The following is a 22,794-nucleotide window of genomic DNA, read 5'->3' as shown; positions in this document are numbered from 1 at the left end:
GAGAGATAAATAGAGGAGAGGAAAGGAGGAGAGATAAATAGAGGAGGGGAAAGTTGGAGAGATATAAATAGAGGAGGGGAAAGGAGGAGAGATAAATAGAGGAGGGGAAAGGAGGAGAGATAAATAGAGGAGGGGAAAGTTGGAGAGATATAAATAGAGGAGGGGAAAGGAGGAGAGATATGGAGAGGAGAGGAAATGTGTGGGGAGGGGAGGGGTGTGATACGTACGATCATATCTATGATGCTGTGAATGGTCTGTAGCTGGGTGGATCTGCTGTTGTCAGCTGCTGTGAAGTTCTGTCTGTAGTTCTGGTCTGTAGCAATCACTGACAGTCTGGTGTCCTGTAGAGATCAATACAGATATACAGAGATCAATACAGAGATCAATACAGAGATCAATACAGAGATCAATACTGAGATCAATACTGAGATACAGAGATCAATACAGAGATACAGAGATCAAGAACAGAGATCAATAAAGAGATACAGAGATCAATACAGAGATCAATACAGAGATACAGAGATCAATACAGAGATACAGAGATCAATACAGAGATACAGAGATCAAAACAGAGATCAAAACAGAGATCAATGCAGAGATCAATGCAGAGATCAATGCAGAGATCAATATAGAGATCAAAACAGAGATCAATGCAGAGATCAATACAGAGATCAATACAGTGATCACACGCGCACACGTGAGAGCGACCTGCGTTCCATTGCATTTCTGAATAGAAAGGAATTCTCCGGTTGGAACATTATTGAAGATTTATGATAAAAACATCCTAAAGATTGATTCTATACATCGTTTGACATGTTTCTACGGACTGTAACAGACTTTGTCTGCACCTAGTGATCGCGCCTTATGAATTTGGATTACTGGACTAAACGCGTAAACAAAAAGGAGGTATTTGGACATAAATGATGGACTTTATGGAACAAAACAAACATTTATTGTGGAACTGGGAGTCCTGGGAGTGCATTCTGATGAAGATCATCAAAGGTAAGTGAATATTTATAATGCTATTTCTGACTTCTGTTGACTCCACAATATGGCGCATATCTGTATGGCTTGTTTTTGTGTCTGAGCGCTGTACTCAGATTATTGCATGGTGTGCTTTTTCAGTAAAGTTTTTTTAAAATCTGACACAGCGGTCGTTGTATTAAGGAGAAGTGGATCTAAAATTCCATGCATAACACTTGAATCTTTTAGCAATGTTTATTATGAGTATTTCTGTAAATTGATGTGGCTCTCTGCAAAATCACCGGACGTTTTGGAACTACTGAACATAACGCGCAAATGTAAACTGAGATTTTTGGATATAAATATGAACTTTATCGAACAAAACATACATGTATTGTGTAATATGAAGTCCTATGAGTGTTGTCTGATGAAGATCATCAAAGGTTAGTGATTCATTTTTATCTCTATTTCTGCTTTTTGTGACTCCTCTCTTTAGCTGGAAAAATGGCTGTGTTTTTCTGTGACTAGGTGCTGACCTAACTTAATCGTTTGGTGTGCTTTCGCTGTAAAGCCTTTTTGAAATCGGACACTGGCTGGATTTACAAGTTTATCTTTAAAATGGTGTAAAAATACTTGTATATTTGAGGAATTTTAATTATGGGATTTCTGTTGTTTTGAATTTGGCGCCCTGCAATTTCACTGTCTGTTGGCGAGGTGGGACGCTACCGTCAGAGAGGTTAAGCTTTAGCCTCACCCATCTCTTTAAAGCAAATTGGAGGTAGCCAGCGCACTTCTGTATGTTGTAAAAGCATTACATGGTCGCTGCCCATATCATTGCGTAATGCAGAAAATACAGGAGAGTTCAGGGGCCTTGGTTTAACAACTTCTTGACGCACCCATCCCATTAGCGGGATCATTTTCATCAACATCTGCTGAATTGCAGTGCGCCAAATTCAAATTAAATTACTAAAAATATTAAATTTTCATGAAATCACAAGTGCAATATAGTAAAACACAACCTAGCTTGTTAATCCACCTGGCGTGTCAGATCTCAATACAGCCTTTCGGCGAAAGCATAACAAGCATTTATGTAAGAACATCTCTCTCAGTAGACAAAATATTACAAACACTAGCAGCCAAGTAGATTGGTCACGAAAGTCAGAAAAGCAATAAATTAAATCGCTTACCTTTGATGATCTTCGGATGTTTGCACTCACGAGACTCCCAGTTACACAATAAATGTTCCTTTTGTTCCATAAAGATTATTTTTATATCCAAAATACCTCCGTTTGTTTGGTGCGTTATGTTCAGAAATCCACAGGCTCGAGCGGTCACGACATTGCATACAAAAATTCCAAATAGTCTCCATAATGTCCACAGAAACATGTCAAACGTTTTTTATAATCAATCCTCAGGTTGTTTTTACAATATATAATCGATAATATGTCAACCGGAATGTAGCTTCTACCATAGGAGAGAGAGAGAAAATGGCTGTTGCGCATGAAAAACTCTGCTGGCACCCAGCCATCCACTGACGCGATGGGTTCTTTCTCACTCATTTTTCAAAATAAAAGCCTGAAACTATGTCTAAAGACTGTTCACAGCTTGAGGAAGCCATAGGAAAAGGAATCTGGTTGATATCCCTTTAAATGGAGACAAGGCATCCAATGCAACAGAGAGCTTTCAGGAAAAACAGCGCTTCCTTGTTGGATTTTCCTCAGGTTTTCGCCTGCAATATCAGTTCTGTTATAGTCAGACAATATTTTGACAGTTTTGGAAACTTTAGAGTGTTTTCTATCCTAATCTGAGAATTATATGCATATTCTAGTTTCTGGGCCTGAGAAATAGGCAGTTTCAAATGGGTACGTTTTTTTTTAGCCAAAAACGAAAATACTGCCCCCTACACTCAAGAAGTTAAAACTGTAGTGTCCAAAACGTCTTTCAAGCTGTCAGGCATTTCTTTGGCAGCAAGAGCCTCTCGGGGGATGCTGTAGTGTACCCAAGTGGCGATGGTAGTAACTGCTTGCATGCGCGTCACCACTCCACTATGTCTCCCTGTCATGGCTTTTACGCCATCAATACAGATACCAACACATCTTGACCACCAAAGTCCATTTGATGTCACAAAGCTGTCCGGTACCATTCCTCTCCTGTTGTCCTGGTTTCCAGAAGAGGATGTCTTCTTTAATTGACCCCCCATAAACGTAACGGACATATACCAGGAGCTGTGCCAGGCCTGTTGACTCATCCAGCTGTAACAGACATATACCAGGAGCTGTGCCAGGCCTGTTGACTCATCCAGCTGTAACAGACCTATACCAGGAGCTGTGCCAGGCCCGCGACGTCTGTTGACTCATCCAGCTGTAACAGACATATACCAGGAGCTGTGCCAGGCCCGCCACGTCTGTTGACTCATCCAGCTGTAACAGACATATACCAGGAGCTGTGCCAGGCCTGTTGACTCATCCAGCTGTAACAGACCTATACCAGGAGCTGTGCCAGGCCCGCGACGTCTGTTGACTCATCCAGCTGTAACAGACATATACCAGGAGCTGTGCCAGGCCCGCCACGTCTGTTGACTCATCCAGATGTAACGCATATAATTCACGGGCTTGTATGTGAAGCAGTAATTGTTTCAAAGCATCTCCTGCCATGTCCCTGATGCGTCGTCAAACAGGGTTGTTGGATTAAGTCATTGGCTGTATAGTTTTTAAGGCCTTTTTCGCTCAGCATTGTCCCAGCCATATCCGCGGCAGCAGGAAGAAAGAAGTCCTCCACAACAGTATGGGGCTTGTCTTTCTTAGCCACCCCTCCACAATAGTATGGGGCTTGTCTTTCTTAGCCACCCCTCCACAATAGTATGGGGCTTGTCTTTCTTAGCCACCCCTCCACAATAGTATGGGGCTTGTCTTTCTTAGCCACCCCTCCACAATAGTATGGGGCTTGTCTTTCTTAGCCACCCCTCCACAATAGTATGGGGCTTGTCTTTCTTAGCCACCCCTCCACAACAGTATGGGGCTTGTCTTTCTTAGCCACCCCTCCACAACAGTATGGGGCTTGTCTTTCTTAGCCACCCCTCCACAATAGTATGGGGCTTGTCTTTCTTAGCCACCCCTCCACAATAGTATGGGGCTTGTCTTTCTTAGCCACCCCTCCACAATAGTATGGGGCTTGTCTTTCTTAGCCACCCCTCCACAACAGTATGGGGCTTGTCTTTCTTAGCCACCCCTCCACAATAGTATGGGGCTTGCCTGTTCTGGTGAATCCCTCAGTGAGTCATCTCACTCATAATATCCGAGAACCGGGGTTACGCAAGTAACCTTAAGTTATCAATACATATTATAAATACATCCACATAGTTATCAATATCAACATAACTACAGCAACATCAAGTCAACACCATATTAGTGACCCGCGAACAACCGTATAACTAAACCAACATCAAGTCAACACCACAACATCCACATCATTGCCTCTATTGGTCTCTAGGGCTGGGTGATATGGTCTCTAGGGCTGGGTGATATGATCTCTAGGGCTGGGTGATATGGTCTCTATGGCTGGGTGATATGATCTCTAGGGCTGGGCGATATGGTCTCTAGGGCTGGGCGATATGATCTCTAGGGCTGGGTTATATGGTCTCTAGGGCTGGGTGATATGGTCTCTAGGGCTGGGCGATATGATCTCTAGGGCTGGGCGATATGATCTCTAGGGCTGGTCTCTAGGGCTGGGTGATATGATCTCTAGGGCTGGGTGATATGATCTCTAGGGCTGGGCGATATGATCTCTAGGGCTGGGTGATATGATCTCTAGGGCTGGGTGATATGATCTCTAGGGCTGGGTGATATGATCTCTAGGGCTGGGTGATATGATCTCTAGGGCTGGGTGATATGATCTCTAGGGCTGGGTGATATGATCTCTAGGGCTGGGCGATATGATCTCTAGGGCTGGGCGATATGATCTCTAGGGCTGGGTGATATGGTCTCTAGGGCTGGGTGATATGGTATCTAGGGCTGGGTGATATGATCTCTAGGGCTGGTCTCTAGGGCTGGGTGATATGGTCTCTAGGGCTGGTCTCTAGGGCTGGGTGATATGGTCTCTAGGGCTGGTCTCTAGGGCTGGGCGATATGATCTCTAGGGCTGGGCGATATGGTCTCTAGGGCTGGGTGATATGGTCTCTAGGGCTGGGTGATATGGTCTCTAGGGCTGGGTGATATGGTCTCTAGGGCTGGGTGATATGATCTCTAGGGCTGGTCTCTAGGGCTGGGTGATATGGTCTCTAGGGCTGGTCTCTAGGGCTGGGTGATATGATCTCTAGGGCTGGGTGATATGGTCTCTAGGGCTGGGCGATATGATTTCTAGGGCTGGGTGATATGGTCTCTAGGGCTGGGTGATATGATCCCTAGGGCTGGGTGATATGGTCTCTAGGGCTGGGTGATATGGTCTCTAGGGCTGGGTGATATGGTCTCTAGGGCTGGGTGATATGATCTCTAGGGCTGGGTGATATGATCTCTAGGGCTGGGTGATACGGTCTCTAGGGCTGGGTGATATGATCCCTAGGGCTGGGTGATATGGTCTCTAGGGCTGGGTGATATGGTCTCTAGGGCTGGGTGATATGGTCTCTAGGGCTGGGTGATATGGTCTCTAGGGCTGGGTGATATGGTCTCTAGGGCTGGGTGATATGATCTCTAGGGCTGGGTGATATGGTCTCTAGGGCTGGGTGATATGATCTCTAGGGCTGGTCTCTAGGGCTGGGTGATATGATCTCTAGGGCTGGGTGATATGGTCTCTAGGGCTGGGTGATATGGTCTCTAGGACTGGGTGACCTCAGGGTGGCAACACATACAGTGGGGAGAACAAGTATTTGATACACTGACGATTTTGCAGGTTTTCCTACTTACAAAGCATGTAGAGGTGCTTTGTAAGTAGGAAAATCTGCAAAATCGGCAGTGTATCAAATACTTGTTCTCCCCACTGTACAATCTACGTGCTTTCAATGGGTCTTACTCCATTCTGATTGAATTATACTGTTCAATTCAACTTCAACCAAAAGTTTCCATACTGCCACGTAGGGCTGCATGATATGGGCAATACATCTATGCTTTCATTTTTAACCAAATATTGCAATTGTGATTAGACTTGCAATTTAGATCAAAACACTTGGGTGAACTGCTGTAGTCATGGAAATAGAATGATTATTATGATTATGTAGTAAAAATATAATTATAATAACAGTGGGCACTTTGAACACAGTGTTGTTTGACATGACAACCAATGAAAAAGCCAGGGAGGCGTTCATAGAACTAGGAATTAGATTACTAATATAATCTCTATGGAGGTGTTATTGTGACAGGGCAGGAACCAAAGTGTTGGTCAGTGTTTCCCAGGGGAGTGCCAATACTAATAAGATCTCTATGGAGGTGTTATTGTGACAGGGCAGGAACCAAAGTGTTGGTCAGTGTTTCCCAGGGGAGTGCCAATACTAATAAGATCTCTATGGAGGTGTTATTGTGACAGGGCAGGAACCAAAGTGTTGGTCAGTGTTTCCCAGGGGAGTGATAATACTATTAAGATCTCTATGGAGGTGTTATTGTGACAGGGCAGGAACCAAAGTGTTGGTCAGTGTTTCCCAGGGGAGTGCCAATACTAATAAGATCTCTATGGAGGTGTTATTGTGACAGGGTAGGAACCAAAGTGTTGGACAGTGTTTCCCAGGACCATGCAAACGGTCTGCAAATGATCTCGTGCTCAACCAACAACAACTGCGCTCCTTGTGTTACAGGGGGCGGGGCTTGTTGAGAGAGGAAGAGAAATGACCCAGGTAGCGGAGTAAACTATACAGAGTGAAATACTGTTACCATGGTCAGGTTAAAAGGGTGTGTGTGTGTGTGTGTGTGTCGTACCTCCTGGTCAGGTGATATGGCGACAGAGAAGACTTTAACCCCGTGTTGCCTGGCCTCATTGGCAGCTTCCTGTAACCCCCCACAGGGCTCCTTGTAACCTGTTAGAGGATGACCGTCCGTCACCACGACGATGTACTTATTCTCCTGGTAGTGGGAGCCCCTGAACACACACACACACACACCGGATAGAAAGGGACGTAATGAGACACACTGCAACAAAAAAACACTAGACAGGTACTATAGAGAAACCATTAGACAGGTACTATAGAGAAACCACTAGACAGGTACTATAGAGAAACCACTAGACAGGTACTATAGAGAAACCATTAGACAGGTACTATAGAGAAACCACTAGACAGGTACTATAGAGAAACCACTAGACTGGTACTATAGAGAAACCACTAGACAGGTAATATAGAGAAACCATTAGACAGGTACTATAGAGAAACCACTAGACAGGTACTATAGAGAAACCACTAGACAGGTACTATAGAGAAACTATTAGACAGGTACTATAGAGAAACCACTAGACAGGTACTATAGAGAAACCATTAGACAGGTACTATAGAGAAACAACTAGACAGGTACTATAGAGAAACCACTAGACAGGTACTATAGAGAAACCACTAGACAGGTACTATAGAGAAACCATTAGACAGGTACTATAGAGAAACCACTAGACAGGTACTATAGAGAAACCACTAGACAGGTACTATAGAGAAACCATTAGACAGGTACTATAGAGAAACCACTAGACAGGTACTATAGAGAAACCACTAGACAGGTACTATAGAGAAACCATTAGACAGGTACTATAGAGAAACCACTAGACAGGTACTATAGAGAAACCACTAGACAGGTACTATAGAGAAACCATTAGACTGGTACTATAGAGAAACCATTAGACAGGTACTATAGAGAAACCACTAGACAGGTACTATAGAGAAACCACTAGACAGGTACTATAGAGAAACCACTAGACTGGTACTATAGAGAAACCACTAGACAGGTACTATAGAGAAACCACTGGACAGGTACTATAGAGAAACCACTAGACAGGTACTATAGAGAAACCACTAGACAGGTACTATAGAGAAACCACTAGACAGGTACTATAGAGAAACCACTGGACAGGTACTATAGAGAAACCACTAGACAGGTACTATAGAGAAACCACTAGACAGGTACTATAGAGAAACCACTAGACAGGTACTATAGAGAAACCACTAGACAGGTACTATAGAGAAACCACTAGACAGGTACTATAGAGAAACCACTAGACAGGTACTATAGAGAAACCACTAGACAGGTACTATAGAGAAACCACTAGACAGGTACTATAGAGAAACCACTAGACAGGTACTATAGAGAAACCACTAGACAGGTACTATAGAGAAACCACTAGACAGGTACTATAGAGAAACCACTAGACAGGTACTATAGAGAAACCACTAGACAGGTATTCAGATGAGGAAAGGGAGGGGAATGGTGATTAATGGGCAGGGCCAGGGGACAGTTAAGGGGTGTGGTCAGAGAGTAATGAGGGAGACATCCTGATGAGCCTTTCTAATGACGTGTATGTGTGTATTTACCCTATGAGCAGCTCAGCGATGCCTCTCTTGATGGCACAGTCAGTGTGTGTTCCCTTGCCGATGTAGCTGATGCCCTTGATGTCACTGATGAGCGCCTGTCGCTCGGTGGCGATGTCACTCAGCTGGCGCACTAAGATGATCTCATCAGAGTAGTGCAGCGCTCCAGAGTTCCATGTCAGGGACCGGTCACATGGGTGGCGCCTAGCAACAACAACACACACAGAGAAAAGTTATATCACATCACTAACCAACGTTACCATCAACAGTTTCTACGTGAAAAAGTTACACCTTATAAAAAAAAAATGTAAAAAATCACGACAGCTGGGATGGAAACAGGGAGTTTTGGTAAAATGTTAGAAATGGTCGACCGATAATGTCTCTGTCGACATGGTGGAATTCTTTGTGTAAAATGATTTATGCAGGAAAAGGCGCTGGAAACAACTTCATGCGCAAATATTGATATATTGAACACTGAACAAAATATAAACGCAACTGAGTTACAGATCATATGAGGACATCAGTCAATTGAAATACATCTTTGAGGCCCTAATCTATGGATTTCAACTGAGTGGGAATAACAGATATGCATCTGTTGGTCACAGACACAGGACCTTCAAAAAATAAGTGGATCAGAAAACCAGTCAGTATTTTTGTTGTTGTTGATTGATTTATTTAGGTTTTATTTATTCACACCAAAGAAAATAAGTGGATCAGAAAACCAGTCAGTATTTTTGTTGTTGTTGATTGATTTATTTAGGTTTTATTTATTCACACCAAAGAAAATAAGTGAAAGACGAAACAGTGCAGATAAAAACAGGTATAGACGGTGTGCAGGTGAGGTTGGAAGCCCAAAAGGGATGATATGAAAAACACACCACTAATATACAGTACCAGTCAAAAGCTTGGACACACACACTCATTCCAGGGTTTTTCTTTTTAAAACTATTTTCTACATTGAAGAATAATATTGAAGACATCAAAACCATGGCACAACAAATATGGAATCATGAAATAACCAAAGTAGTGTTAAACACATCAAAATATATTTTATATTCTTTACAGTAAACACCATTTGCCTTGAGGACAGCTTTGTACTGAGTAGTTTGGTTCATCAGGCTGACCTCCAGTCTCCATGGAGATTACTGAGTAGTTTGGTTCATCAGGCTGATCCCCAGTCTTCATGGAGGAGATTACTGAGTAGTTTGGTTCATCAGGCTGATCCCCAGTCTTCATGGAGGAGATTACTGGGTAGTTTGGTTCATCAGGCTGACCTCCAGTCTTCATGGAGATTACTGAATAGTTTGGTTCATCAGGCTGACCTCCAGGCTACATGGAGGAGATTACTGAGTAGTTTGGTTCATCAGGCTGACCTCCAGGCTACATGGAGGAGATTACTGAGTAGTTTGGTTCATCAGGCTGACCTCCAGTCTCCATGGAGATTACTGAGTAGTTTGGTTCATCAGGCTGATCCCCAGTCTTCATGGAGGAGATTACTGAGTAGTTTGGTTCATCAGGCTGACCTCCAGTCTCCATGGAGATTACTGAGTAGTTTGGTTCATCAGGCTGACCTCCAGTCTTCATGGTTCATCAGGCTGACCTCCAGTCTCCATGGACATTACTGAGTAGTTTGGTTCATCAGGCTGACCTCCAGTCTCCATGGAGATTACTGGGTAGTTTGGTTCATCAGGCTGACCCCCAGTCTTCATGGAGGAGATTACTGAGTAGTTTGGTTCATCAGGCTGACCTCCAGTCTTCATGGAGGAGATTACTGAGTAGTTTGGTTCATCAGGCTGATCCCCAGTCTTCATGGAGGAGATTACTGAGTAGTTTGGTTCATCAGGCTGATCCCCAGTCTTCATGGAGATTACTGAATAGTTTGGTTCATCAGGCTGATCCCCAGTCTTCATGGAGATTACTGAGTAGTTTGGTTCATCAGGCTGACCTCCAGTCTCCATGGAGATTACTGGGTAGTTTGGTTCATCAGGCTGACCTCCAGTCTTCATGGTTCATCAGGCTGACCTCCAGTCTTCATTGAGGAGATTACTGAGTAGTTTGGTTCATCAGGCTGACCTCCAGTCTTCATGGTTCATCAGGCTGACCTCCAGTCTCCATGGAGATTACTAAATAGTTTAGTTCATCAGGCTGACCTCCAATCTCCATGGAGTTACTGAATAGTTTAGTTCATCACGCTGACCTCCAGTCTCCATGGAGAATACTGAGTAGTTTGGTTCATCAGGCTGATCCCCAGTCTTCATGGAGGAGATTACTGAGTAGTTTGGTTCATCAGGCTGATCCCCAGTCTTCATGGAGATTACTGAATAGTTTGGTTCATCAGGCTGATCCCCAGTCTTCATGGAGATTACTGAGTAGTTTGGTTCATCAGGCTTACCTCCAGTCTCCATGGAGATTACTGGGTAGTTTGGTTCATCAGGCTGACCTACAGTCTTCATGGTTCATCAGGCTGACCTCCAGTCTTCATTGAGGAGATTACTGAGTAGTTTAGTTCATCAGGCTGACCTCCAGTCTTCATGGTTCATCAGGCTGACCTCCAATCTCCATGGAGATTACTGAGTAGTTTGGTTCATCAGGCTGATCCCCAGTCATCATGGAGATTACTGAATAGTTTGGTTCATCAGGCTGATCCCCAGTCTTCATGGAGATTACTGAGTAGTTTGGTTCATCAGGCTGACCTCCAGTCTCCATGGAGATTACTGGGTAGTTTGGTTCATCAGGCTGACCTCCAGTCTTCATGGTTCATCAGGCTGACCTCCAGTCTCCTTGGACATTACTGAGTAGTTTGGTTCATCAGGCTGACCTCCAGTCTTCATGGAGGAGATTACTGAGTAGTTCGGTTCATCAGGCTGACCTCCAGTCTTCATGGAGGAGATTACTGAGTAGTTTGGTTCATCAGGCTGATCCCCAGTCTTCATGGAGATTACTGAATAGTTTGGTTCATCAGGCTGATCCCCAGTCTTCATGGAGATTACTGAGTAGTTTGGTTCATCAGGCTGACCTCCAGTCTCCATGGAGATTACTGGGTAGTTTGGTTCATCAGGCTGACCTCCAGTCTTCATGGTTCATCAGGCTGACCTCCAGTCTCCTTGGACATTACTGAGTAGTTTGGTTCATCAGGCTGACCTCCAGTCTTCATGGAGGAGATTACTGAGTAGTTTGGTTCATCAGGCTGACCTCCAGTCTTCATGGAGGAGATTACTGAGTAGTTTGGTTCATCAGGCTGATCCCCAGTCTTCATGGAGATTACTGAATAGTTTGGTTCATCAGGCTGATCCCCAGTCTTCATGGAGATTACTGAGTAGTTTGGTTCATCAGGCTGACCTAAAGTCTCCATGGAGATTACTGGGTAGTTTGGTTCATCAGGCTGACCTCCAGTCTTCATGGTTCATCAGGCTGACCTCCAGTCTCCTTGGACATTACTGAGTAGTTTGGTTCATCAGGCTGACGTCCAGTCTTCATGGTTCATCAGGCTGACCTCCAGTCTTCATGGAGGAGATTACTGAGTAGGTTGGTTCATCAGGCTGATCCCCAGTCTTCATGGAGATTACTGAGTAGTTTAGTTCATCAGGCTGACCTCCAATCCCCATGGAGTTACTGAATAGTTTAGTTCATCAGGCTGACCTCCAGTCTTCATGGTTCATCAGGCTGACCTCCAGTCTTCATGGAGGAGATTACTGAGTAGTTTGGTTCATCAGGCTGATCCCCAGTCTTCATGGAGATTACTGAATAGTGTGGTTCATCAGGCTGATCCCCAGTCTTCATGGAGATTACTGGGTAGTTTGGTTCATCAGGCTGATCCCCAGTCTTCATGGAGATTACTGAATAGTTTGGTTCATCAGGCTGATCCCCAGTCTTCATGGAGATTACTGGGTAGTTTGGTTCATCAGGCTGATCCCCAGTCTTCATGGAGGAGATTACTGAGTAGTTTGGTTCATCAGGCTGATCCCCAGTCTTCATGGAGATTACTGGGTAGTTTGGTTCATCAGGCTGATCCCCAGTATTCATGGAGATTACTGAGTAGTTTGGTTCATCAGGCTGACCTCCAGTCTTCATGGAGGAGATTACTGAGTAGGTTGGTTCATCAGGCTGATCCCCAGTCTTCATGGAGATTACTGAGTAGTTTGGTTCATCAGGCTGACACCCAGTCTTCATGGTTCATCAGGCTGACCTCCAGTCTCCATGGAGATTACTGAGTAATTTAGTTCATCAGGCTGACCTCCAATCTCCATGGAGTTACTGAATAGTTTAGTTCATCAGGCTGACCTCCAGTCTCCATGGAGATTACTGAGTAGTTTGGTTCATCAGGCTGACCTCCAGTCTTCATGGTTCATCAGGCTGACCTCCAGTCTTCATGGAGGAGATTACTGAGTAGTTTGGTTCATCAGGCTGACCTCCAGTCTTCATGGAGGAGATTACTGAGTAGTTTGGTTCATCAGGCTGACCTCCAGTCTTCATGGAGGAGATTACTGAGTAGTTTGGTTCATCAGGCTGACCTCCAGTCTTCATGGAGGAGATTAAGGAGTAGGTTGGTTCATCAGGCTGACCTCCAGTCTTCATGGAGGAGATTACTGAGTAGGTTGGTTCATCAGGCTGATCCCCAGTCTTCATGGAGATTACTGAGTAGTTTAGTTCATCAGGCTGACCTCCAGTCTTCATGGTTCATCAGGCTGACCTCCAGTCTTCATGGAGGAGATTACAGAGTAGTTTGGTTCATCAGGTTGATCCCCAGTCTTCATGGAGATTACTGAATAGTGTGGTTCATCAGGCTGATCCCCAGTCTTCATGGAGATTACTGAATAGTTTGGTTCATCAGGCTGATCCCCAGTCTTCATGGAGGAGATTACTGAGTAGTTTGGTTCATCAGGCTGATCCCCAGTCTTCATGGAGATTACTGAGTAGTTTGGTTCATCAGGCTGAAGCCCAGTCTTCATGGTTCATCAGGCTGACCTCCAGTCTTCATGGAGGAGATTACGGAGTAGGTTGGTTCATCAGGCTGACCTCCAGTCTCCATGGAGATTACTGAGTAGTTTGGTTCATCAGGCTGACCCCCAGTGTTCTCTTGAAGTTATTGAGGGATGATGGTGTTTTGGCAATGTGAAGATAAGAATGTATCTGATAGAGATTTGAATATGTGAGGTGTGGCAGTGGAGAGGGTGAAGGTTATTACAGTGTCTTCAGAATGAACCTGGAAGAATCCATTGAAGGGTTTAGGTAAACTGGGACCTGGAAGAATACATTGAAGGGTTTAGGTAAACTGGGACCTGGTAGAATCCATTGAAGGGTTTAGGTAAACTGGGACCTGGTAGAATCCATTGAAGGGTTTAGGTAAACTGGGACCTGGTAGAATCCATTGAGGGGTTTAGGTAAACTGGGACCTGGTAGAATCCATTGAAGGGTTTAGGTAAACTGGGACCTGGTAGAATCCATTGAAGGGTTTAGGTAAACTGGGACCTGGTAGAATCCATTGAAGGGTTTAGGTAAACTGGGACCTGGTAGAATCCATTGGAGGGTTTAGGTAAACTGGGACCTGGTAGAATCCATTGGAGGGTTTAGGTAAACTGTCTGGGACCTGGTAGAATTCATTGAAGGGTTTAGGTAAACTGGGACCTGGTAGAATCCATAGAAGGGTTTAGGTAAACTGGGACCTGGTAGAATCCACTGAAGGGTTTAGGTAAACTGTCTGGGACCTGGTAGAATCCACTGAAGGGTTTAGGTGAACTGGGACCTGGTAGAATCCATTGAGGGGTTTAGGTAAACTGGGACCTGGTAGAATCCATTGAAGGGTTTAGGTAAACTGTCTGGGACCTGGTAGAATCCATTGAAGGGTTTAGGTAAACTGGGACCTGGTAGAATCCACTGAAGGGTTTAGGTAAACTGGGACCTGGTAGAATCCACTGAAGGGTTTAGGTAAACTGGGACCTGGTAGAATCCACTGAAGGGTTTAGGTAAACTGGGACCTGGTAGAATCCACTGAAGGGTTTAATTACACTGGGACCTGGTAGAATCCATTGAGGGGTTTAGGTAAACTGGGACCTGGTAGAATCCACTGAAGGGTTTAGGTAAACTGGGACCTGGTAGAATCCACTGAAGGGTTTAGGTAAACTGGGACCTGGTAGAATCCACTGAAGGGTTTAGGTAAACTGTCTGGGACCTGGTAGAATCCATTGAAGGGTTTAGGTAAACTGGGACCTGGTAGAATCAATTGGAGGGTTTAGGTAAACTGGGACCTGGTAGAATCCATTGGAGGGTTTAGGTAAACTGGGACCTGGTAGAATCCATTGAAGGGTTTAGGTAAACTGGGACCTGGTAGAATCCATTGAAGGGTTTAGGTAAACTGTCTGGGACCTGGTAGAATCCATTGAAGGGTTTAGGTAAACTGGGACCTGGTAGAATCCATTGAAGGGTTTAGGTAAACTGGGACCTGGTAGAATCCATTGAAGGGTTTAGGTAAACTGGGACCTCGTAGAATCCATTGAAGGGTTTAGGTAAACTGGGACCTGGTAGAATACATTGAAGGGTTTAGGTAAACTGGGACCTGGTAGAATCCATTGAAGGGTTTAGGTAAACTGGGACCTGGTAGAATCCATTGAAGGGTTTAGGTAAACTGGGACCTGGTAGAATCCATTGAAGGGTTTAGGTCAACTGGGACCTGGTAGAATCCATTGAAGGGTTTAGGTAAACTGGGACCTGGTAGAATCCACTGAAGGGTTTAGGTAAACTGGGACCTGGTAGAATCCATTGATGGGTTTAGGTAAACTGTCTGGGACCTGGTAGAATCCATTGAAGGGTTTAGGTAAACTGGGACCTGGTAGAATCCATTGAAGGGTTTAGGTAAACTGGGACCTGGGAGAATCCACTGAAGGGTTTAGGTAAACTGGGACCTGGTAGAATCCATTGATGGGTTTAGGTAAACTGTCTGGGACCTGGTAGAATCCATTGAAGGGTTTAGGTAAACTGGGACCTGGTAGAATCCATTGAAGGGTTTAGGTAAACTGGGACCTGGTAGAATCCATTGGAGGGTTTAGGTAAACTGGGACCTGGTAGAATCCATTGAAGGGTTTAGGTAAACTGGGACCTGGTAGAATCCATTGAGGGGTTTAGGTAAACTGTCTGGGACCTGGTAGAATCCATTGAAGGGTTTAGGTAAACTGGGACCTGGTAGAATCCATTGAAGGGTTTAGGTAAACTGGGACCTGGTAGAATCCATTGATGGGTTTAGGTAAACTGGGACCTGGTAGAATCCATTGAAGGGTTTAGGTAAACTGGGACCTGGTAGAATCCATTGAAGGGTTTAGGTAAACTGTCTGGGACCTGGTAGAATCCATTGAAGGGTTTAGGTAAACTGGGACCTCGTAGAATCCATTGAAGGGTTTAGGTAAACTGGGACCTGGTAGAATCCATTGAAGGGTTTAGGTAAACTGGGACCTGGTAGAATCCATTGAGGGGTTTAGGTAAACTGGGACCTGGTAGAATCCATTGAAGGGTTTAGGTAAACTGGGACCTGGTAGAATCCATTGAAGGGTTTAGGTAAACTGGGACCTGGTAGAATCCATTGAAGGGTTTAGGTAAACTGGGACCTGGTAGAATCCATTGATGGGTTTAGGTAAACTGGGACCTGGTAGAATCCATTGAAGGGTTTAGGTAAACTGGGACCTGGTAGAATCCATTGAAGGGTTTAGGTAAACTGGGACCTGGTAGAATCCATTGAAGGGTTTAGGTAAACTGTCTGGGACCTGGTAGAATCCATTGATGGGTTTAGGTAAACTGGGACCTGGTAGAATACATTGAAGGGTTTAGGTAAACTGTCTGGGACCTGGTAGAATCCATTGAAGGGTTTAGGTAAACTGGGACCTGGTAGAATCCATTGGAGGGTTTAGGTAAACTGGGACCTGGTAGAATCCATTGAGGGGTTTAGGTAAACTGTCTGGGACCTGTTAGAATCCATTGAAGGGTTTAGGTAAACTGGGACCTGGTAGAATCCACTGAAGGGTTTAGGTAAACTGGGACCTGGTAGAATCCACTGAAGGGTTTAGGTAAACTGGGACCTGGTAGAATCCACTGAAGGGTTTAGGTAAACTGGGACCTGGTAGAATCCACTGAAGGGTTTAATTACACTGGGACCTGGTAGAATCCATTGAGGGGTTTAGGTAAACTGGGACCTGGTAGAATCCACTGAAGGGTTTAGGTAAACTGGGACCTGGTAGAATCCACTGAAGGGTTTAGGTAAACTGGGACCTGGTAGAATCCACTGAAGGGTTTAGGTAAACTGTCTGGGACCTGGTAGAATCCATTGAAGGGTTTAGGTAAACTGGGACCTGGTAGAATCAATTGGAGGGTTTAGGTAAACTGGGACCTGGTAGAATCCATTGGAGGGTTTAGGTAAACTGGGACCTGGTAGAATCCATTGAAGGGTTTAGGTAAACTGGGACCTGGTAGAATCCATTGAAGGGTTTAGGTAAATTGTCTGGGACCTGGTAGAATCCATTGAAGGGTTTAGGTAAACTGGGACCTGGTAGAATCCATTGAAGGGTTTAGGTAAACTGGGACCTGGTAGAATCCATTGAAGGGTTTAGGTAAACTGGGACCTCGTAGAATCCATTGAAGGGTTTAGGTAAACTGGGACCTGGTAGAATACATTGAAGGGTTTAGGTAAACTGGGACCTGGTAGAATCCATTGAAGGGTTTAGGTAAACTGGGACCTGGTAGAATCCATTGAAGGGTTTAGGTAAACTGGGACCTGGTAGAATCCATTGAAGGGTTTAGGTCAACTGGGACCTGGTAGAATCCATTGAAGGGTTTAGGTAAACTGGGACCTGGTAGAATCCACTGAAGGGTTTAGGTAAACTGGGACCTGGTAGAATCCATTGACGGGTTTAGGTAAACTGTCTGGGACCTGGTAGAATCCATTGAAGGGTTTAGGTAAACTGGGACCTGGTAGAATCCATTGAAGGGTTTAGGTAAACTGGGACCTGGGAGAATCCACTGAAGGGTTTAGGTAAACTGGGACCTGGTAGAATCCATTGATGGGTTTAGGTAAACTGTCTGGGACCTGGTAGAATCCATTGAAGGGTTTAGGTAAACTGGGACCTGGTAGAATCCATTGAAGGGTTTAGGTAAACTGGGACCTGGTAGAATCCATTGGAGGGTTTAGGTAAACTGGGACCTGGTAGAATCCATTGAAGGGTTTAGGTAAACTGGGACCTGGTAGAATCCATTGAGGGGTTTAGGTAAACTGTCTGGGACCTGGTAGAATCCATTGAAGGGTTTAGGTAAACTGGGACCTGGTAGAATCCATTGAAGGGTTTAGGTAAACTGGGACCTGAAGAATCCATTGAAGGGTTTAGGTAAACTGGGACCTGGTAGAATCCATTGGAGGGTTTAGGTAAACTGGGACCTGGTAGAATCCATTGGAGGGTTTAGGTAAACTGGGACCTGGTAGAATCCATTGAAGGGTTTAGGTAAACTGGGACCTGGTAGAATCCATTGAAGGGTTTAGGTAAACTGGGACCTGGTAGAATCCATTGAAGGGTTTAGGTAAACTGGGACCTGGTAGAATCCATTGAAGGGTTTAGGTAAACTGGGACCTGGTAGAATCCATTGATGGGTTTAGGTAAACTGGGACCTGGTAGAATCCATTGAAGGGTTTAGGTAAACTGGGACCTGGTAGAATCCATTGAAGGGTTTAGGTAAACTGTCTGGGACCTGGTAGAATCCATTGAAGGGTTTAGGTAAACTGGGACCTCGTAGAATCCATTGAAGGGTTTAGGTAAACTGGGACCTGGTAGAATCCATTGAAGGGTTTAGGTAAACTGGGACCTGGTAGAATCCATTGAGGGGTTTAGGTAAACTGGGACCTGGTAGAATCCATTGAAGGGTTTAGGTAAACTGGGACCTGGTAGAATCCATTGAAGGGTTTAGGTAAACTGGGACCTGGTAGAATCCATTGAAGGGTTTAGGTAAACTGGGACCTGGTAGAATCCATTGATGGGTTTAGGTAAACTGGGACCTGGTAGAATCCATTGAAGGGTTTAGGTAAACTGGGACCTGGTAGAATCCATTGAAGGGTTTAGGTAAACTGGGACCTGGTAGAATCCATTGAAGGGTTTAGGTAAACTGGGACCTGGTAGAATCCATTGAAGGGTTTAATTACACTGGGACCTGGTAGAATCCATTGGAGGGTTTAGGTAAACTGGGACCTGGTAGAACCCATTGAGGGGTTTAGGTAAACTGGGACCTGGTAGAATCCATTGAAGGGTTTAGGTAAACTGGGACCTGGTAGAATCCATTGAAGGGTTTAGGTAAACTGGGACCTGGTAGAATCCATTGAAGGGTTTAGGTAAACTGGGACCTGGTAGAATCCATTGAAGGGTTTAGGTAAACTGGGACCTGGTAGAATCCATTGATGGGTTTAGGTAAACTGGGACCTGGTAGAATCCATTGAAGGGTTTAGGTAAACTGGGACCTGGTAGAATCCATTGAAGGGTTTAGGTAAACTGGGACCTGGTAGAATCCATTGAAGGGTTTAGGTAAACTGTCTGGGACCTGGTAGAATCCATTGATGGGTTTAGGTAAACTGGGACCTGGTAGAATACATTGAAGGGTTTAGGTAAACTGTCTGGGACCTGGTAGAATCCATTGAAGGGTTTAGGTAAACTGGGACCTGGTAGAATCCATTGGAGGGTTTAGGTAAACTGGGACCTGGTAGAATCCATTGAGGGGTTTAGGTAAACTGTCTGGGACCTGGTAGAATCCATTGAAGGGTTTAGGTAAACTGTCTGGGACCTGGTAGAATCCATTGAAGGGTTTAGGTAAACTGGGACCTGGTAGAATCCATTGAGGGGTTTAGGTAAACTGGGACCTGGTAGAATCCATTGAAGGGTTTAGGTAAACTGTCTGGGACCTGGTAGAATCCATTGAAGGGTTTAGGTAAACTGTCTGGGACCTGGTAGAATCCATTGAAGGGTTTAGGTAAACTGGGACCTGGTAGAATCCATTGAAGGGTTTAGGTAAACTGGGACCTGGTAGAATCCATTGAAGGGTTTAATTACACTGGGACCTGGTAGAATCCATTGGAGGGTTTAGGTAAACTGGGACCTGGTAGAACCCATTGAGGGGTTTAGGTAAACTGGGACCTGGTAGAATCCATTGAAGGGTTTAGGTAAACTGGGACCTGGTAGAATCCTTTGAAGGGTTTAGGTAAACTGGGACCTGGTAGAATCCATTGAAGGGTTTAGGTAAACTGGGACCTGGTAGAATCCATTGAAGGGTTTAGGTAAACTGTCTGGGACCTGGTAGAATCCATTGGAGGGTTTAGGTAAACTGTCTGGGACCTGGTAGAATCCATTGAAGGGTTTAGGTCAACTGGGACCTGGTAGAATCCATTGAAGGGTTTAGGTAAACTGGGACCTGGTAGAATCCATTGAAGGGTTTAGGTAAACTGTCTGGGACCTGGTAGAATCCATTGAAGGGTTTAGGTAAACTGGGACCTGGTAGAATCCATTGAAGGGTTTAGGTAAACTGGGACCTGGTAGAATCCATTGAGGGGTTTAGGTAAACTGTCTGGGACCTGGTAGAATCCATTGAAGGGTTTAGGTAAACTGGGACCTGGTAGAATCCATTGAAGGGTTTAGGTAAACTGGGACCTGGTAGAATCCATTGAAGGGTTTAGGTAAACTGTCTGGGACCTGGTAGAATCTATTGAAGGGTTTAGGTAAACTGGGACCTGGTAGAATCCATTGAAGGGTTTAGGTAAACTGGGACCTGGTAGAATCCATTGAAGGGTTTAGGTAAACTGGGACCTGGTAGAATCCATTGAAGGGTTTCGGTAAACTGGGACCTGGTAGAATCCATTGGAGGGTTTAGGTAAACTGGGACCTGGTAGAATCCATTGAAGGGTTTAGGTAAACTGGGACCTGGTAGAATCCATTGATGGGTTTAGGTAAACTGGGACCTGGTAGAATCCATTGGAGGGTTTAGGTAAACTGGGACCTGGTAGAATCCATTGGAGGGTTTAGGTAAACTGGGACCTGGTAGAATCCATTGAAGGGTTTAGGTAAACTGGGACCTGGTAGAATCCATTGATGGGTTTAGGTAAACTGGGACCTGGTAGAATCCATTGGAGGGTTTAGGTAAACTGGGACCTGGTAGAATCCATTGAAGGGTTTAGGTAAACTGGGACCTGGTAGAATCCATTGATGGGTTTAGGTAAACTGGGACCTGGTAGAATCCATTGAAGGGTTTAGGTAAACTGGGGCCTGGTAGAATCCATTGAAGGGTTTAGGTAAACTGGGACCTGGTAGAATCCATTGAAGGGTTTAGGTAAACTGGGACCTGGTAGAATCCATTGAAGGGTTTAGGTAAACTGTCTGGGACCTGGTAGAATCCATTGAAGGGTTTAGGTAAACTGGGACCTGGTAGAATCCATTGAAGGGTTTAGGTAAACTGGGACCTGGTAGAATCCATTGAAGGGTTTAGGTAAACTGGGACCTGGTAGAATCCATTGATGGGTTTAGGTAAACTGGGACCTGGTAGAATCCATTGATGGGTTTAGGTAAACTGGGACCTGGTAGAATCCATTGAAGGGTTTAGGTAAACTGGGACCTGGTAGAATCCATTGAAGGGTTTAGGTAAACTGGGACCTGGTAGAATCCATTGAAGGGTTTAGGTAAACTGGGACCTGGTAGAATCCATTGAAGGGTTTAGGTAAACTGTCTGGGACCTGGTAGAATCCATTGATGGGTTTAGGTAAACTGGGACCTGGTAGAATACATTGAAGGGTTTAGGTAAACTGTCTGGGACCTGGTAGAATCCATTGAAGGGTTTAGGTAAACTGGGACCTGGTAGAATCCATTGGAGGGTTTAGGTAAACTGGGACCTGGTAGAATCCATTGAGGGGTTTAGGTAAACTGTCTGGGACCTGGTAGAATCCATTGAAGGGTTTAGGTAAACTGTCTGGGACCTGGTAGAATCCATTGAAGGGTTTAGGTAAACTGGGACCTGGTAGAATCCATTGAGGGGTTTAGGTAAACTGGGACCTGGTAGAATCCATTGAAGGGTTTAGGTAAACTGTCTGGGACCTGGTAGAATCCATTGAAGGGTTTAGGTAAACTGTCTGGGACCTGGTAGAATCCATTGAAGGGTTTAGGTAAACTGGGACCTGGTAGAATCCATTGAAGGGTTTAGGTAAACTGGGACCTGGTAGAATCCATTGAAGGGTTTAATTACACTGGGACCTGGTAGAATCCATTGGAGGGTTTAGGTAAACTGGGACCTGGTAGAATCCATTGATGGGTTTAGTTAAACTGGGACCTGGTAGAATCCATTGAAGGGTTTAGGTAAACTGTCTGGGACCTGGTAGAATCCTTTGAAGGGTTTAGGTAAACTGGGACCTGGTAGAATCCATTGAAGGGTTTAGGTAAACTGTCTGGGACCTGGTAGAATCCTTTGAAGGGTTTAGGTAAACTGGGACCTGGTAGAATCCATTGAAGGGTTTAGGTAAACTGGGACCTGGTAAAATCCATTGAAGGGTTTAGGTAAACTGGGACCTGGTAGAATCCATTGAAGGGTTTAATTACACTGGGACCTGGTAGAATCCATTGGAGGGTTTAGGTAAACTGGGACCTGGTAGAACCCATTGAGGGGTTTAGGTAAACTGGGACCTGGTAGAATCCATTGAAGGGTTTAGGTAAACTGGGACCTGGTAGAATCCTTTGAAGGGTTTAGGTAAACTGGGACCTGGTAGAATCCATTGAAGGGTTTAGGTAAACTGGGACCTGGTAGAATCCATTGAAGGGTTTAGGTAAACTGTCTGGGACCTGGTAGAATCCATTGGAGGGTTTAGGTAAACTGTCTGGGACCTGGTAGAATCCATTGAAGGGTTTAGGTCAACTGGGACCTGGTAGAATCCATTGAAGGGTTTAGGTAAACTGGGACCTGGTAGAATCCATTGAAGGGTTTAGGTAAACTGTCTGGGACCTGGTAGAATCCATTGAAGGGTTTAGGTAAACTGGGACCTGGTAGAATCCATTGAAGGGTTTAGGTAAACTGGGACCTGGTAGAATCCATTGAGGGTTTAGGTAAACTGTCTGGGACCTGGTAGAATCCATTGAAGGGTTTAGGTAAACTGGGACCTGGTAGAATCCATTGAAGGGTTTAGGTAAACTGGGACCTGGTAGAATCCATTGAAGGGTTTAGGTAAACTGTCTGGGACCTGGTAGAATCTATTGAAGGGTTTAGGTAAACTGGGACCTGGTAGAATCCATTGAAGGGTTTAGGTAAACTGGGACCTGGTAGAATCCATTGAAGGGTTTAGGTAAACTGGGACC

The 22,794-nt window shown here is 44.8% G+C and overlaps 1 protein-coding gene across 1 annotated transcript in view; it reads right to left on the bottom strand.

Moving 5' to 3' along the window:
- Nucleotides 1-22,794, bottom strand: part of LOC115124385 (collagen alpha-1(VI) chain-like) — a 115,968-nt gene that overhangs the window by 55,887 nt on the left and 37,287 nt on the right. Inside the window, exons 3-5 of the mRNA XM_065013855.1 lie at nt 8,456-8,656; nt 6,864-7,023; nt 228-341 (exon numbers count right to left, since the gene is read on the bottom strand). Of these exons, the coding sequence (XP_064869927.1) occupies nt 228-341; nt 6,864-7,023; nt 8,456-8,656 (475 nt within the window). The remainder of the gene's footprint in view (nt 1-227; nt 342-6,863; nt 7,024-8,455; nt 8,657-22,794) is intronic.

Source organism: Oncorhynchus nerka, linkage group LG9b (assembly GCF_034236695.1).
Source record: "Oncorhynchus nerka isolate Pitt River linkage group LG9b, Oner_Uvic_2.0, whole genome shotgun sequence".
Lineage (NCBI taxonomy): Eukaryota > Metazoa > Chordata > Actinopteri > Salmoniformes > Salmonidae > Oncorhynchus > Oncorhynchus nerka.
The sequence above is the reverse complement of the archived record's forward strand: the minus strand, read 5'-3'. Positions and strand labels throughout refer to the sequence as shown.